The sequence below is a fragment of the Rhamphochromis longiceps genome, linkage group LG13, assembly GCF_057381845.1.
Source record: "Rhamphochromis longiceps isolate RC_006_pf linkage group LG13, R_longiceps_female_GT1.1, whole genome shotgun sequence".
Classification (NCBI taxonomy): Eukaryota; Metazoa; Chordata; class Actinopteri; order Cichliformes; family Cichlidae; genus Rhamphochromis; species Rhamphochromis longiceps.
Window position 1 is genome coordinate 19,804,212 of NC_140569.1, and position 17,267 is coordinate 19,821,478.

At 38.1% G+C, this 17,267-nt stretch overlaps 1 protein-coding gene and 1 pseudogene across 5 annotated transcripts; both read left to right on the plus strand.

Moving 5' to 3' along the window:
• Positions 1–482: 482 nt before the first annotated feature.
• LOC146655746 (uncharacterized) lies at positions 483–1,521 on the plus strand (annotated as a pseudogene).
• An 8,244-nt stretch (positions 1,522–9,765) lies between these two features.
• LOC146655747 (G2/M phase-specific E3 ubiquitin-protein ligase-like) lies at positions 9,766–16,959 on the plus strand. Of its 5 annotated transcripts, XM_085428329.1 has the most exons (14): positions 9,766–10,166; positions 11,828–11,931; positions 12,149–12,198; positions 12,510–12,585; positions 12,792–13,103; positions 13,229–13,310; positions 13,393–13,487; positions 13,744–13,941; positions 14,022–14,108; positions 14,261–14,514; positions 14,743–14,871; positions 14,936–15,073; positions 15,793–15,895; positions 16,494–16,959. In XM_085428329.1, the coding sequence occupies exons 3-14, from the start codon at positions 12,151–12,153 to the stop codon at positions 16,709–16,711; spliced, it is 1,740 nt and encodes a 579-aa protein (XP_085284455.1). In that variant the 5' UTR covers positions 9,766–10,166; positions 11,828–11,931; positions 12,149–12,150; the 3' UTR covers positions 16,712–16,959. The 5 variants fall into 5 exon arrangements, with proteins under 5 accessions (XP_085284455.1, XP_085284457.1, XP_085284456.1 ...); XM_085428331.1 differs by lacking the exon at positions 12,149–12,198 and having other exon boundaries at positions 9,770–10,166; positions 16,494–16,957; XM_085428330.1 differs by lacking the exon at positions 12,149–12,198 and having other exon boundaries at positions 9,770–10,166; positions 12,510–13,103; positions 16,494–16,957.
• Positions 16,960–17,267: the final 308 nt, after the last annotated feature.

Genomic DNA, 17,267 nt, shown 5'->3' on the forward strand with positions numbered 1-17,267 from the left:
CACTTCGCTCACAAAATGAAATCTCAGGGTGCCATTCGGAAAACACATGTATCCAAAATACAAAACACATCGGATAATTGCAACCACTCAAATACACACCTGAAGGCACGTACTTGCAAAACCGAACACCAATTAGCCAACTACAAAAAGCCCTCAGCGTAGCCATTTCAAGAACTTTGCAAGCATGGATGGAGGGAGAGCAAGAGGAAGAGGAAGAGGTAGAGGAGGAGGAGGAAGAGGAGGAGAAGGCCGAAGAGGCCATGAACGGACCCATATTTCTGATGAAATAAGAGCAACTTTGGTGGACCATGTCATCAACCATGGCCTGACTATGAGGGAAGCTGGGCAGAGAGTCCACCCACATCTAAGCCGCTTCACAGTGGCATCTGTAATATGAACATTCCGACTAGAAAACAGGTATGTCTTCACCTCCATACCTTCTGCTCTACTCAGATGGTTTCATAGCACTGTTCTACAGTATATCACATTACCATATCAAGTGTACGGGGTGCTAATGCTCCTTTTGCAGCCAAAGTGGCTGATTCCTTATATTGAAGTACAGTGTTGTACAGTGGATGACACAGTACATACAGTAAAGTACTGTAAGAAAAATAAGCAAACCGATGACAATATGTGGTTGTATTCCTCCAGAATGACCCGAAGACCTTCTGGGGGAGGACGGCAACGCCTGTTCACACAACAGCAGGAACTTGCCGTTGTGGACCTAGTGAGGGCAGACAATGCCATCCGTCTCCACCAGCTACGACGGAAAATACTTGCAGACAGGCGAGTGTTCAGCAACATAGACCATGTGAGCATCACCACCATCAGACGCATCTTGGGTAAACTCAGCATCACCATGAAGCAGCTCTACAGAGTCCCATTCGAGAGGAACAGTGACAGGGTCAAAGGACTTCGAGCTGAATATGTACGGGTACGTGTAACTGTCCCTTACATTTACAATAGAGTATTGGTGAAGTCCAGTAGCAGCTGAATATGTACCATATCAGTACCACATGGATCTATTCTGAGAGCTACACAGGTACCTGTGTGATGGGGTGAGGGTGCTGTATGTGTAGCACTGTAGTACAGTGACATGTTCCCCTTTTTTTCAGAGAATCTCGGCCATGGATGGAGCTGCACAGCCTCATGAATACATTTTCATTGATGAAGCTGGATTCGACCTGAGCAAAACAAGACGACGGGGTCGTAATGTAATTGGCCAAAGGGCAATTGTGCACGTCCCAGGGCAGCGCGGGGGAAACATCACATTATGTGCCGCCATATGCCTTCGAGGGCTTCTGCACCATCATGCAATACTAGGTCCATACAATAGCCAACACATACTCACATTTCTAGATGCTCTCCATGATATAGTTGTACAGAACAGAGCAGATCAGCCCAGGTTTGTGGTGATATGGGATCATGTCAGTTTCCATCGGGCTGCTCTGGTCCAGGCCTGGTTCTCCAACCACAATCAATTTGAAGTGGTATACTTGCCCCCTTACTCACCATTTTTAAACCCTATTGAGGGTTTTTTTAGGCTTGGAGATGGCGTGTATATGACCGCCAACCACATGCCCGCATGCCTCTTCTGCAGGCAATGGAACAGGCCTGCGGCGACATTCAGGTGACAGCAATCCATGGATGGTTTCGACATGCAAGAGGATATTTTCCCCGGTGCCCAGCGGGAGAGGACACTGCTTGCGATGTTGATGAGGTCCTGTGGCCAGACCCCAACAGACGGCGGGATCCATGAGCCCACTTATGCACAATTGTCATGGTTTTTTGTGTTTACAGTATAGTGTTTTTTCTATTGCAGTATTATTGTGTTGTGGTTTTTTTTTTTTTTGCTTTATCTGAATTCATGGTACTGCGATGTACACTATTGAGTAGGTCTATTTGCGTTTTTGGTTGTTTGGAAATGTGTCTCCTGTAAATGTGCCTTCTGAATACACAATGGAAATCAAGGACTGCAGTGTTTTATGTAAAGAAGACTAGTGTGTTCCCCCTGATCTGTAAGTGTTTGCATATGATGCAAGTATGTGTCATTTTGTCAACAGAGTTACATTTTGACAGAGGAATGTTAGGTTTTGACAGCAGAGTTTAGGTTTTGGGAGTGGAGTTTCATTTTGGCACAGATGTGTATGGTATATTTCCCAGTGTTGTGTCGTGTTTACTTGTGTTTAGAGTTTTGGCACAATGAGCGACGTTTTGCCAAATGTGTTCAAGCAACGGGCAAAAACTGTAATTTTTTCTAAGCAACTTGGTACATTCTAGTGTTTCTCAAGTTTATGTGAAAAGCTGAAAAAAGACAAGCAGCCAACTCTGAGGTTGGGAAATCAAACTAAGCCAAGGTGCCAAAAACTGCAGTTTCTAACACAACTACTAGAGTCTGGTTTGAAAATCAAGTTCATCCCCACTCCACTCCCATTATCGTAGCAGAAATTACATAACCTACCCATTAAAAAAAACAAGCAAAAAACCCAAACAAAAACAAAGCAACCCCCCCCCCCCCCCCCCCCACCGCAACACAAAATATATTTACATCCTGGAACAAAAAACCTCCTCTGCCTGTATTAAGTATTATGCGGGAGTGTTCATGTGAATTGACTGACGCGTTCTTTTCTATTCTTAACTCATAAGCTACAAAAAGCATTCTTAGGAGCTGTTCAGTTTCCGAGGTAAGTACATTTTGTCTCAAGTCTGTTTACCTTTCCAACTTACCATTCCATATGTAATTGTCCCCATTCCTCCTCAAATTAGTCAGTGGAAGAATCAGATGCTAGCTAAACATTCCGGATTTGCTTTTCTTCAGTTCTCAGATTTCCACTAAACCTAGCTAGCTGCACTAGCTGACATAACCCCAGAGCCATGTACTACAAAGCAGGATTTGAACCTATCCAAGTAACTTCAGCGTTAACCCTGGGTTATCAATAGAGGTGGGCAGATCAATCCAAATATCAATTTTATTGAAACTAATACTGGTATCAGTGTCAAATCGATACAAACGCAACTGGATCGATACTTTGTTTCTGTCCTCAAAGTCTAGTATGTGAAGAGGGGGGGCTGGAGCTTATCACACCTGTCTTAGGGCGAGAGGCAGACTGGTCACCAGAAGGGCTAACACAGAGAGACAGCCAATTATTCACACTCACATTCACACCTATGGGCAATTTAGAACCACCAGTAAACCTAAACCCACTGTCTCCCACTGAACTGTGTTAATTAAATATTGTGGCAGTTAAAACCACAACACTATTGTGTTGGTGTTCATTAAAATGTGTTCAAAATTTACCAAATGTACAATGATTCACACACTGCTCTCCCCTACATAAGCTCCCTTTACAGGTTAAAAGTATCTGTATCAGTAGTAGTATTAGCAATATTGCACACAGTTTACTTGGTATCGATCGATACCAGAATTTGCAGTATCACACACCACTAGTTTTCAGTGTTACAAAGGTGCCTCTCTTCTTTTGGAGAGTGCATTGCCATGGTTACGCTGCAGCCCTTTATCTGTTCAGAGTGAATTATGCTTGATATTAAAGATTTTTTCCCCCTCTGGTTGAATGGAAACTATTTTATACAAACGTTGTTGTTCTATATGTCTTAGTATATGATCTTAAAACAGAACACCTATCTATACTAGTTGGATATGACTTGTTAGAAGAATTTATACTTTTAGACTACACTGCTATTCCTGCCACACACCCATGCTGCTGCTTTGGAAACTGTTGCTTTCATTGTCTTTGTGACCCTCCGTGTGTAACCGCTTCATATTTTTCTCATATTATAATTTTGTCTTCTTTTGTAAAATCAGTCGCTCTGGTTCCAATAGATTTATCTATTAACTCTGGCCTGATCCAACCAACGCCACCCCTTTTATGTGCATGAGCTCATTGCTAGATTGAGTTATTAAGTTGATAACCACCTTCGTGTTACCACTTTGCCTGTTTGCCACTGTTTGGGTACGTGAAGCCAGATCAGCAAAGAGATCCTGGGTATGTTAAATTTGCTTCATAGAGCACAACTCATATTAGTCTTAAAAAAACAAAATTGAAAATAAGCTGATAGACAAGTTGCAAAATTTCAGGCTTCAAAGGGCAGTACAGTAACCAGCTGCTATTATCACATCGCAGAGGCTTCACTGTCTATTTTCTATGGCGTGTAAAGTCTTTGTGATTGGATTTAGAAATGTAGCCTGTCAGTGCAAAATCCAGATTCAACGCAATCCTACCATGTCCCATCGTATTCAGTCGTTCTTTTTCATATATATAAATCTAAATTTGTGTACAAAACTGGCTTCTTGCAATAAAAGCACACAAATATCTGACTTAGTTATCAGAAATAATAATTTTCATGCACATTAGTTATTTATTTGGACCCACTAGTTAGTGTTTTTTCTAATTTGACAACAGACAAAACTGACAAAACTGACTGCAGCTAAACCCTTCATCACAAACAACAGCACTGCTATAGCAAAAATGAAGGAAAAGCTGAGTTATATACCAGCAGTGTACTGCAGCAACTTAGCAGATACCCTCACTCCCCTGACAAATCTGACTGAGTGACAGAATTGCTACTGGCAAGTAACAAACAGGCAGTTATTACACATTTTCTGATACAGAAACCTGCCACTCCCAAAGAATCGTTACTCTATGCCATCCTATCATATTCTAAAATAACCCATTTAATCTTATTCTACAAGTCCCTTCCTCTCTATCTTAATGTAAAAAGCCCAAGCAATATATTCAGTAACAATAATCTCAATATCTGATGCAATACAGCAATAATAGATCCTTCTCCCCTTCCTCCTCCTCATCTCCATTCACTAAAGATTCTCTAACTTTTGATGGCAGTCATGAGTAGTGAGACTTTGAACTATTTGGATACAGCAAGCAACAAAAGCATAATCTCCACCTCTCTATTCTAGCCTGGTGATGCTGTTGGTATGTCTTTCCATCTGATTGTAATGCAGTCCACCTCCAGCTGTAAAATTTGCCACAGGAGTGAATAGATATGACCCGATTACATTATTGTTGTCCCCGTGTGGGAGGGAAAGAGAGGCTCTTGCTTACATGGTCCCTTGACAGCCCGATTGCGTCCTGAACACTATAGACTTTGGAAAATTTAACAGACGGCTGTGTCTACATTAGAGATTAGCTTTGAATGGCCAGATAACAGAGGCATTGTCTTCTTGCAAGTCTTTAGAGAAGAACATATTTGTGTCCCATTAATCCTTTTAGGAATAAGATCAGTGAAATAATCTTGATTAAGTAGTTTTTAATCTGTTAAACTATTCAAACAAACATGTTATAGACTGCTCCTATTATTCTGCATAGATTGCAGAAGTTTGGATGTGAACTTCACTCCGATATGACTTTTTCACATTTTTCACAAAGATTCACTCTTTGAAATTCTGCACATGTCATATTTAGAGGTTTCCACAAAATGTTTCACAGCAGCATATAAAAGAAGCTGATTCAACAGTAGCACAGGGTTGCAATAAAAAAAAGCCATCTCCGAAACATTGAATAGAAAAGAAGGTGGGCAAAAGAATAGATGCTTGACAAAGAAGGACAAAAAGACTCTTTGTTTGACACCCTTGAAAGTCAGCATTAAGGTGTTGTGCCTTTGCTGACGCTTCTTTACAGGTACCATTTATTTTATCTCTTAGCTTTTTCTTCAGTTTTAACACATTGATGTACCTCTTGCTCACTTCTCTTTTTGTTTTGGTTGTTCAGTGTGTGTTCTTGCGTGAAGGGACTATTAAAATTGTATCTTCTTTGTCAATTTTGAAATACCTTAAAAGAAAGCTCTCTTTTCCAGGCCACATTAAGACTCTAAAACTGACAAAGGCTGATACATCATTAATTAAAAATGTTGCTTCTTTAATCATCACAAATGTTTTCACCAGCGCTTACATAATTGGAAAAGATTTTAATGATTAATCAACCTTTGCGAACATAAACATGCATTAGCCAGAGTTAAAAACAAAGTGGGCCTCTGTAGTGCTTCCTACATTGACAATCATATTAAAAAGTTGCTAATCATTTATGTCTTTGTTAATCATTAATTTAACTTTAATTTAATCAAAAAGAATTCCTTCATTTTCATCAGGTATTCATTCACATTAGGTAAACAATGAAGGATGCCATGCATTTGGAAAGACTGTGGAGTCTCCTCAAAAAACTGGAAAACACACTTAGGCAAGAACTGATGTCTCCGTCAAATAATTTGGTGTGTCGTAGTAACAGGTGAATGAACTTTTTTTTTAAAAATTATTTGAATATATATGAGTGCTTGTGTATAAATACACAAACCATACAGATATGCTTTCAATTGTGTAATTTAAGTGATCTAGGTAGCTCTGTTTTGGAAGTTCAGTTAAAGCTAGAAATGTGTTTTGGAGTTTGTACGTACTTTGGCGTTTGTACATGCTTTGGAGTTTGTACGTGGGGCGATCGTGGCTCAAGAGTTGGCAGTTCGTCTTATAATTGGAAGGTTGCCGGTTCGAGCCCCGGCTTGGACAGTCTCGGTCGTTGTGTCCTTGGGCAAGACACTTCACCCGTTGTCTACTGGTGGTGGTCAGAGGGCCCGGTGGCGCCAGTGTCTGGCAGCCTCGCCTCTGTCAGTGTGCCCCAGGGTGGCTGTGGCTACAGTGTAGCTTGTTTGAATGGATGGATGACAGGTTGTGTAAAGCGCTTTGGGGTCCTTAGGGACGAGAAAAGTGCTATACAAATACAGGCCATTTACCATTTTTTGGAGTTTGTATGTGCTTTTTGGAGTTTGTACGTGCTTTGTCTCTAGGGGCCACCACATATATTTATATATAAACATATATAAATAAACCACTTTTTTACGTTAGTAATTCCTTTTGTGCATAATTTTATATTATTGTTAATAATAAATAAATTAAAGCAACAAAACAACCTGAAGAGCTGGTTCGGAGCCGAAAGAGCCGGCTCTTTTTAGTGAGCCGAGCCGGAAATCCCATCACTAATAAGAAGTCTATTTATACAGTTAGATGTAGTAGAGAGAATAAGACTGCTAGGCTGAATGGCGGGGCTCTCTCCTTAGATAGTCCATGGGGAAAGAGCCACAGACTAGAGAATTATCCTGGTATGATTACTGTTCAGGGGAAAGAAGCCAGCAACAGAATGAGTTTGAGCAGTTGGGAGGTTACTGACATAAAGTTGAAGATTAGTGGTTGAGACTCGGAGTGTAGCGAGCTGAAGGGTGCAAAGAAACTTGAAGACTGTTGGCTGAAGAAACACCAGGGCAAAATGTAACAAAGCTCAGCCAGTGCAGGAGCAGCTCAGCGGTGGCAGCAGGTAACAGTTGGCTGATTCTACAATCTGGCTGTGCAGTGGCGCAAAAGAGTGGTATATAAGGCTGGAGCTGCAGCAGGTGATTGGATAATTAGAACCCCTGAAGCCCCTCCTGTATTATAACAGACAGAGAAAGGGGAGGAGGGGAGTGGATAAGAGATGTCCACAGTAGGAGGAGGCAAACAAACAAAAAAACCCAGAAACAATTATTTTATTTTATTTTATGATGTACGAGAAGTTAGAGTTGAAATTCTCACTCTGACTATTGTGTTTCACAGCTTCACCTCTTTATTATCGGCCTATTGCTTTAGTCTTCAATTTTCACATACCGTACACGAATGGATGTACGCACACATATACTACACATAAACTGACTTTTGGGTTTTTCAAAAATACTCAACAAAACTGTGAATGAAAGGCTCTAAACATGAAGTTTAGGAACAGTCTCATTTAACACAGAACATGTACTGTATCCCATATGTATTATGGATTACAGTAGGTGGAGTTTTAAGTAGGTTATTGCTGCTAGACAGACAGGTGTCAGACAGTGAGATCCAGTAGTGAGCACAGACCTGTGACTAATGGCGCCATGTGGTTCTATAATTGCTTTCTGGACCATATACTAGAGATGGACCGATCCGATATTACGTATCGGTATCGATATGTAATATGACCTAAATTACTGGATCGGATATCGGAGAAAAATAAAAAATGTAATCCGATCCATTAAACTTGAGTATGAACTTATACAAAATGCAGCAAGATATTAAAAAAAAAAAACAGTTTTGTTGATTAAAAACCACTATATCGGATTCATATCGGTATCGGCAGATATCCAAATTTATGATATCGGTATCGGACATAAAAAAGTGGTATCATGCCATCTCTACCATATACTATACTTTTTGTTCACCGTTTTTGAATTAGCCATTATGGTTATTTTAATAGCTGCATCTTTAATGAGCTGTCAGAAACTTCAGTTAAAATTTTGCATTTCACCTGATCATTTTAAAAGACAAATTTTCTTAACATGAAACTTTTTGCTAGGTCAGACCTGCTGTATTTTTTTGGAAATTCAAAATTCTGTGTTTAGCAGTGACTCAAACAAAACTGCATCTTAGATACAGATTTTGGTGACCATTGTATGTTTGTACTGGTAATATACGTTGACTGTGACATGTGAAACAAACACAAATGGACAATATAACATTGCATTTGCAGGTACTGAAAAAAAGAGCATGTTGGTTTTACTTAATTCAATAGCGGAAATTGGTTGCGCACAATTGTTTTGCTTTGGCAGAAACTTAAACAACTGAGTTAAATCAACACAACTTATTCATGTTCAATAAACCTGTGAATTTTGTGATGATAAACCGTGATTGAAACATGTCTAAATGAAGTAAGGTGAGCTCTTGGAATATTTTAATCCTCCACAATTTTGTCATGTTATTCCAACACTGTTCAATAACTTTTACCCCAATACAACTTGGTCACATAAATACTACATGTTGTCTTCATATTATAAATGTTTAACGAAGTCTAGAGTGTAGTTAATATAAAATTTGTCCTTGAATTCCATACAGATCCAACATGATTTAATTACTTGAAATTATTTTATTCAAATTAGAAGTTAGACTTTTAAAAATGTAACAACCACCCAATTTCCTACAATCAGTATACCAAAAAAAGTGTCTGTTTGACTTGACTGAGATGGGTGCCTTCCTCAAACCACGATCCAAAGTGTGCGAGACAAAAACATGTGCGGCTAGTTTGCACTGGGTTCTCTCTTGGTATTCTGGTTTCTTCCCACAGTTAAAAAGTCATGCAGTTGTTAGTTAGGTTAATTGGTAATTCTAAATTACCTGTCAATGTAAGTGCAAATGGTTGTTTGTGATAGATTTGTGAGCTGACCAGGGTGTACCCTGCCTTATAACCTATCACTTCAGGGTTATTTCCCAGCCCCCCCTGCAACCAGGATAAAGATTGGAGGATGCTAGTTGTTGTAGATCCATTCACTGTTTATGGTAACCAGACTCTAGACTTTGTTGAACATTATGCAATATGAAGACAACATGTAATATTTAAGTGACCAAGTACTATTGGGGTAAAAGTTATTGCATAATGTTGGAATAAAATGACAAAATTGTGAAGGATTAAGATATTCCAAGAGCTCAACTTACTAAACATCTAAACATGTTTCAATCGTATGGAAGAAATATAGTGTCATCAGAATTCAAGTATTTTTAGACATTGAATTTATGACACTGAATTTTTATCCTCCAAATTTCCCTGCAAAAAATTCACCTGCAAAAATTCACCTGCAAAAATATTCACCTGCAAAAATTCACCTGCAAAAATTCACCTGAAAAAAATTCACCTGCAAAAATTCACCTGAAAAAAATTCGCCTGAAAAAAATTCATCTGCAAAAATTCACCTGAAAAAAATTCACCTGCAAAAATTCAACTGCAAAAGTGATGAACTTTAATGACCCAAGCCAGAGCAATCAGCACCAGATCGAGTCGAGTGGCTCTCAGCCAATTAAATTACGCTGTTTGATCACATGACACCGTTAGCCAGCAGTGTGTCTCCTAAAAGAGAGCTGTTTAAAGGTGAGTGATTAAGTTTTTCTCCTAAATAGAGATCATTACAGAACGCCTAGTCCTACTTAAAATCCCATTTATTTTTATTTTTATTTTTTTATCATCTACTCGAACTAAGGAAAACGTTTGACTAACTCAAAGACAATTTCCACGCCTCCCATGCCTGTCTGCAGAAGGCGTTTTGAATTTAGGAGCGCCAAGATGGCAGCGGCAAACCCTGGCGGCTCTCCGGTGAGTATATATATTTTTTTATCTTCAAGTTTGTCTTTTGAAACCTTAATTTTATTTAAATCCGTTGCTCACGTATAAAGTACACAGACGGGGTCTTTGCTCAACTCGTCTGAGGCGTGTCTCACTAAGCGCTACATGCTAGCATCCTGCTAACCGAGCTACCCTTTACATGCTGTGCTTTAGAAAATAGGATACTCGTTAAAAAAATACTCCGCAGATATTGATAGATAGACGAACACTGCAAATATAATGTTGGAAACGAGAACGGCCTTTGGTGAAGGGGTAAAATACACCATGAATAAAGCCATAGAGTGAATGGCTGCCATGGTTGCAGAACGGCCTGATTTAATGACAAGAATGGGGAAGAGTGAGGTGAAGTGAACCAAAGCCACAAAACACGGTCAGACAAGGCGGCAAAAGGGCAGTGATCTGTCCGTCAGTATGAAGTTGGTGTGTGCTTTGGTGAACAAAAACTCCAGACCGGTAGCAGGAAGATGGGAGACTCGTGTTTCACTGGAATAGTGGTGAATTAAAACATCCCTTGTTGGGGAAATTTAGGTGTAAATGCATCCATACAGGCAAGACAGAGGCAGACCAGACAGTGAAGAAAACAAGGCAAACATTAGAAATATTAAAACGGAAATATAGGATTGAGTTGAGGTCCTTGCAGGCTACCCACAATTTCCCCAAACTGAGCCACCCATTAAGAAATTCATTCTCACTGTTTCATAAACCAAAGGGATTAAATTTGACAATATCAAATTTAATTTTCTGATCTTTTCATAAATGAAACACGCTGCCAGGGAATCTGTTTTCATTTTTTTTCATCCATTCAGAGTATTCGTTGGGAACACTGAACTCAATAATCAGTTCCAGCTTTCTTCATTAAGTTTTGGTTTGGCTTTGTTCTCAAAAACATTTAAATAAAACAGATAAAATAGAAAATAAAGCTTTTTCTCTTGCGAGCTCAATTTTTAAATATACTGTGCTATTAAAACAAAAGATGTAAGAAAAGAATAAATAAAATCCTAACCAGAAAATCAAAATGCTGCAACAAATGGCATGAATTAAAAAATAAACTTTTTTGAAAGAACCATAAGGAAATATGATAAAATAAACATTGGAATCTTATAGCCTAAGAATATTCAGTTAACTAGGTAACTAACCTTGTGTTTTTAACTCACTTTTTGTTGGTGATTTAAAAATTACAAAAATAATTCTACTTTTTCCTCTCCTTTAGGATCTTCTCCTACATCATATTCTTCTGAGACAAGGCAAACATTAGAAATATTAAAACGGAAATATAGGATTAATATAACATACAATTTGGGAAAATGTAAGGAACGCAATGTAAATGATATTGTAAAGTCATTAAAACAGCATACTCTGATTAAAAGAAACATGTAATTGGGTAGGATAATAATAATAATTATAATAATAATAATAATAATAAACACGTACAAGATGGGTATGTATACTTGTATCCAGAATTTAACAACTATAAAGTTGTAGCATGCCAGACCATCTTGATTGAATGTAACTTTGCTCCACACAAGTTTTTTGTTAGACATATTCATATTGTTATCTAATAAATGATACATTCTTAGATTTTATCGAACGTTAATTTATAAATTGTTTCTGTCTTTATGTGTTTGTTTCAGATTATGCAGGATGAAATTATTCGGTCAGCAAGACACTTGCTGCAGTTGCTAACATCATCCAACCAAACTCCTGCTGTTGCTGCTGCGATGAATCAGAATACAAGGTACTTTAGCAAGACTTATGAGTTAATCCTACATTCAACTAAATTGAGATATATCTATGTATATGTGTATATGTATATATGTGTGTGTGTATATATGTGTGTGTGTGTGTGTGTGTGTGTGTGTGTATGTATATGTGTATATATATATATATATATATATATATATATATATATATATATATATATATATATATATATATATATATATATGAGGCAGGGATGGGTCAAAGAACAGCACATCTTGATGAGAGCACAACACATGAAGAGGTATAAACTTATTCTTTTTATTCACTGATCAAAACTGAGAAGTTTTCGCTTAATAAAAGTGTTATTGAAGGTGACCATCACTGCAGGTCACAGGTGGCATTTACAAAAAATAATATTATTATTGGATATTCATCATTAATCATGAAAATGTAACTGTAAATTTTGGATTGAAAAAGATTTTTTTATTATATCCAGTTTGCACTGTAAATGCATGCTTCTTTTACCGTTTCTTAGTATATACAGGGGTATAATTAATGTTAAATGTGTAATTTCTTTGGACTCAGAGATTGTATTTGTATTATTGCTTTCAGTTAAGGGACGCCCTGAATGATTTGTTTCCCAAACTGAAGGAGGTAACAGGTGGCTGGCTGCTGTTCAAACCTGGGGGTGTGTATGAATTCTGCACTGTGTATAATTAAACTAGAAACTGATCCTGCTGTTTAATAAGTACTTTTAAGACAAGTTCCTTTTCACCGCATGTTGTGAATTCCTAATTCTGAGTAGTTTTGAAGATACTTTTCTTTTTTACTTTTCTTGAGGCATTGGATATATTTCATGATCAGAATAATCTGCTGCAATTTGCTTTTATACAGGTGGTTGGGGAACCCGAAAACTCTCTCTGGTTCCTCCAGCTGATATTGGCTATACAGGGACAATCCTAAAGGCTGCCAGTCGTGGGGGTAAAAATGTATATATTGCTCCTATTCAAGAGGAACTTAGCAATGACCCTGTACCACTAAGCGATGAGTCCTTCAGATGCATGCCAAAAGCAAAATGCCAGAAGTGTGGCATAGGTGTTCCACTGCAACTTCTGTCAGAACACCTAAAATCCTGTCCTCCTTTGGAAACTCCCAGTGAAAGTACTGTGGTGAATTTAGATGGTGATGAACCTACAGAAAAGGAATGTAGGTTTTTTGACAATTTCATACTAACATATTACCCAAAAGCATAAAGTGTTAAGAGCTAGCTAGAAGGAAAAATTAAATGTTATAAAAATAAACTTTGTCCTTTATAATTTATTGCACAACAGCACCATTGCAGCAGTGTCCTGTCTGCACAGATATGTTTCACTCTGACCTCATTGAGCTGCATGCCTCTTCATGTGGAGAAAGGTATTTAGCAACAAAAATTGCAATTTTTATTGTCATTGGATTTAAGCCTTGAATGAAATTTAACAACATATTTTGATAGTAGCTCACGAAATGAAAAGGGGCATGAAGATACAATAATTGAGGAAGGGCTAGCAGATATGCCAGGACCATCTGGAACTACTTGTGAAGTCAGGGATGGTAGGTCAATCATTTAGTCACAGGTTATGTAAGGAAGGTGTTGATTAGTAACAATCAACAGCTAATGTGAACAATTCCCGGAAATCAAACCATTAGTTTGTATCCATTCAATGGATTTCTTATTTTTGATAGCCTCATATTCAAACTACTTTAGACAATCCTTCAAAGGATAAAACATAATCTTCTTGTAATAGTATCTAGATAGAACGTGATATACAGACTATATCCAATTATAATCACTTCTATTTTCTTTTAGGCTGGTTAACTGTTTTGGACTCTTCAAAGGCCAAATATGAATGTGCAAAGAATGCTTTGGACATGCATGAAATGGAGAGCCCATTACGTCTCACAATGGACATCAGACAAAGTGTAGCTGATCAGGACATGGCCCTCATCTCATTCTACAAGAGACCCAATGTTGAATGGGCACGTCCCTTGGAGTGCAGGCTTGAGGGTAAATTTTCTGAAAATGATACATAAATATATCTTGAAAGAATTATTTGTATTCATTATTTTATTTTGGTGATCTAACAGGGGATACAGCTATCGGACAAGGAGTAATACGTTTTTTCTTATCAATATGCATGGAGAAGCTGATGTCTGGTTTTTGCATCAATTTTGGTTAGTTTGTTTTGGTTGACCGTACCTATGTTTGATGATCATTATATTGTATAACTTTTCACAAGTTAATTGTCTCTTTATTTTGTGAAAACCTCTGTATTGTGTGTAAGTAATCTTTTTTTTTTTTTTCTTTCTTTTCATTTATCTCATAGCAAACTCTAATGTTACTCCACTTTTTGAGGGAGAGCCAGGCCATTACATACCATCAGCAGCTCACTTTCTTGTGGAGAGTGATATGTTCCTTATGGCAGGGAGGATGGTAGGGCACTCCTTTCTTCATGGAGGCCCATGCCTATCTGGACTTAGCCCAGCCGTTGTGCATGTCCTACTTGGTGGTAGTCCTGAAACTGCCACCGTTACACCCGAGGACTGTCCAGATCTAGACCTGAGAGGGACAATTCAGCTTGTAGGTTTTTATGTTTAAATGAGGGAACGTTTATACATTGCCCCGTATGAGTTATAAACATGTCTAACCTAGACTAATCCTTTAAAATTGTTCTAGATCAAAAACTCTGCCATTGAGACATGGTCTGAGACTTTTAACTTGTCTTTTTTTTTTTTTTTTTTTAATGTATGAGGAATTAGGAATTTATAGTTCTTGTTTCTGTCTGAATTACTGTCTTATGGGTTACAGCTTGAAGGGCAATCCAAGCTGTCGGATGAAGAGAGAAAACGTGTTCAGGATCTGGCATATGCATGGGACCTCCCCCCCTTGACAGAGAACAACAGGAGATGGCTGTTTGAGAAATTATTACTCCATTCTGTGAGTAAATTGAAAAGTAAGTAAAATATTTCTGTGTTACTGTTTAGTTAACGTTTTTCCTTAGGTCATTGGAAGAGTGACGAGGTCGATAAAACAGCTGAGAAGGGGACTTAAAGAAACCCATATGTGGACCCTGCTGACCCAGCGACCTGACACGGTGCCCTTACTCTTTCCACAAGAGTTGGCTGCTGTGAATCCTGAGGTAAATTTTGTGTTCCTAAATACTGTATTCATTAATAACATTTTACTGTGTTGTAGAAAATGTAGTCCAAAGCAAACTATGAAGACTTGAGTCATTCTACAAAGTGAAAAAATTGCAATTTTAATTTGGCATTTACCAAGAATTATGTATCAAATAATAAACTTACCATAACAAAGCTGTATTCATTTTTACAAATAAAATGCACAAATACTAAAAATGAACATATTCTTGTGGACCATACATCTTTACAGCAGTTTTTCTTTAGTCCTGTAAAAATAAAACTGCTCAAAGCCTGATTTACATATAGAAAACGATTTTGTAGATTTGAAAAAGACATGACTAAAATACATTAGTAATTATTTGGTAATACACATTTTCTAATTATATATTTAGCCATTAATGTTGTTTGAATTTGAAAAAAAAAAATTGATTTCTATTTTCATTTTTTGTTTGAGACAGTTTCTTTTAAGATACAGTCAAAACTATGTAGAGGTTTGGGGATCCAAGTGAACACAAAAAGCACAAAACATGGATTATTATAGAAATTTATTCAAGAAATCAAGTCATGGACCATAAGGCTAAGTGGGTGATAGTGAGCTAAGAACAGGTGAAATATGGCTATAGGGAAGGGAACTACCCAAAACAAGAACAGACAAAATCCATGGAAATCTGAAAAATGTGCAGCAGTATTTTTAAGGGTATACTTTGTTCTGTTACAGGTCCTTCTTCAGCGGATCGTGTGGCCAGAAGATGAAGATGATGACTGTCCTCTTGAAAATAAATGCCGAATCACAGGCTACATGAGGCATTTTATTCTAAATGGTAGGTTTGCCATTTTGCAGGAGGGGAATACTACGGAGCCCCGCAGGGGACATGGGAGGGAAAAAAAATTAAGACGGACTTTTGCGAGATCTCGCAAAACAAACTCGGGATCTCGCAAAAGTTGAATTCCAACAATGGCGGCAGCTACTTAGTTGTAATATTACTCTTTCTGGGTCACAAAATACACCTTTAAGATATTTTGAGGCGTGAATGTAGTGGTGTAAATGTCAGATACCTGCTCGGTTTACAAGACATCACATATTTGCAAAAGTGCTCCGACGCTTTTGGAGATGTGACACCCACTAGCTCGAAGCTAACGGGAGGTCGAGACCTACTACAGCCGGGAGGAACACCGCTTTCCCGGCACATCGTGCCTCGACCTCCCGGTCGGCTTCGAGCTGGCGGCCTCTGAAGAATGCGGCTAAAACATTTGCGAGATCCCGAGTTTGTTTTGCGAGATCTCGCAAAAGTCCGTCTTAATTTTTTTTTCTCCCGTGTCCCCTGCGGGGCTCCATAGAATACCAATATTATTGCAATGTTAAAAATATATTGGTTGGATTTTTTTCAAGGCTGTTAAACCTCATTTTTTTCTTCACAGCAACACCAAGTGAGCTGAAAAATGTCCTAAAATTCTGGACTGGATGGGAGATTGTGCCAAAAAGTCTCACAGTGGAGCTAGTGGATGGCAGACATCCAACTGCTGCCACCTGCTATGAGACCTTGCGCATTCCATACCACTACAAGGACTATTTAACTTTTAAGGAAGACCTCATTGCCTGCTCTGAAACCTGCCACTCAGGGTTTGGACTCATTTGAGTCATTCCCATAATGCAAGGTAGTGTTGTACAAGTCTCTGTTTAAGATTTGGAATATAAATGTTCACATCTACTGGGCCTCTCTGATGCCATTTACTCTGTGCAGGCAACATTGGTTCAGTTCTCGGTTGAAAATGCCTTTAAGTAGTTTTTAAAACTGTTAATGTCTTGAAAGTTTACCTTGTCAATGACATCTTGCATGCATCTTGATCAAAATAAAAGGACAAGATTGACTTACATTGTTGTTTTAATTTTGAAACATTCCAACCATCAGCCTTCAGTCAAATATTGCTTTACAACATAACATTCAAACTGACAAGCAGTTTCTATTTAGTTTTCTGAGTGAATCTATATTTTTAAGTTCCCTCTCCTAATTCTTCAGTATTTACATTACGAAGCTTTACTAAAAATTCCTACTAATAGCAAAGTTTATAGCTTCAAACAGTTGGTGAACCCTGTGTAATCTCATAGATTTCAGCACAATTTGAAGATCAGATCCCATTTCATGACCAAAGTCAAAATAATCAGAACTGCTTATACACAATTATGTTAATGAA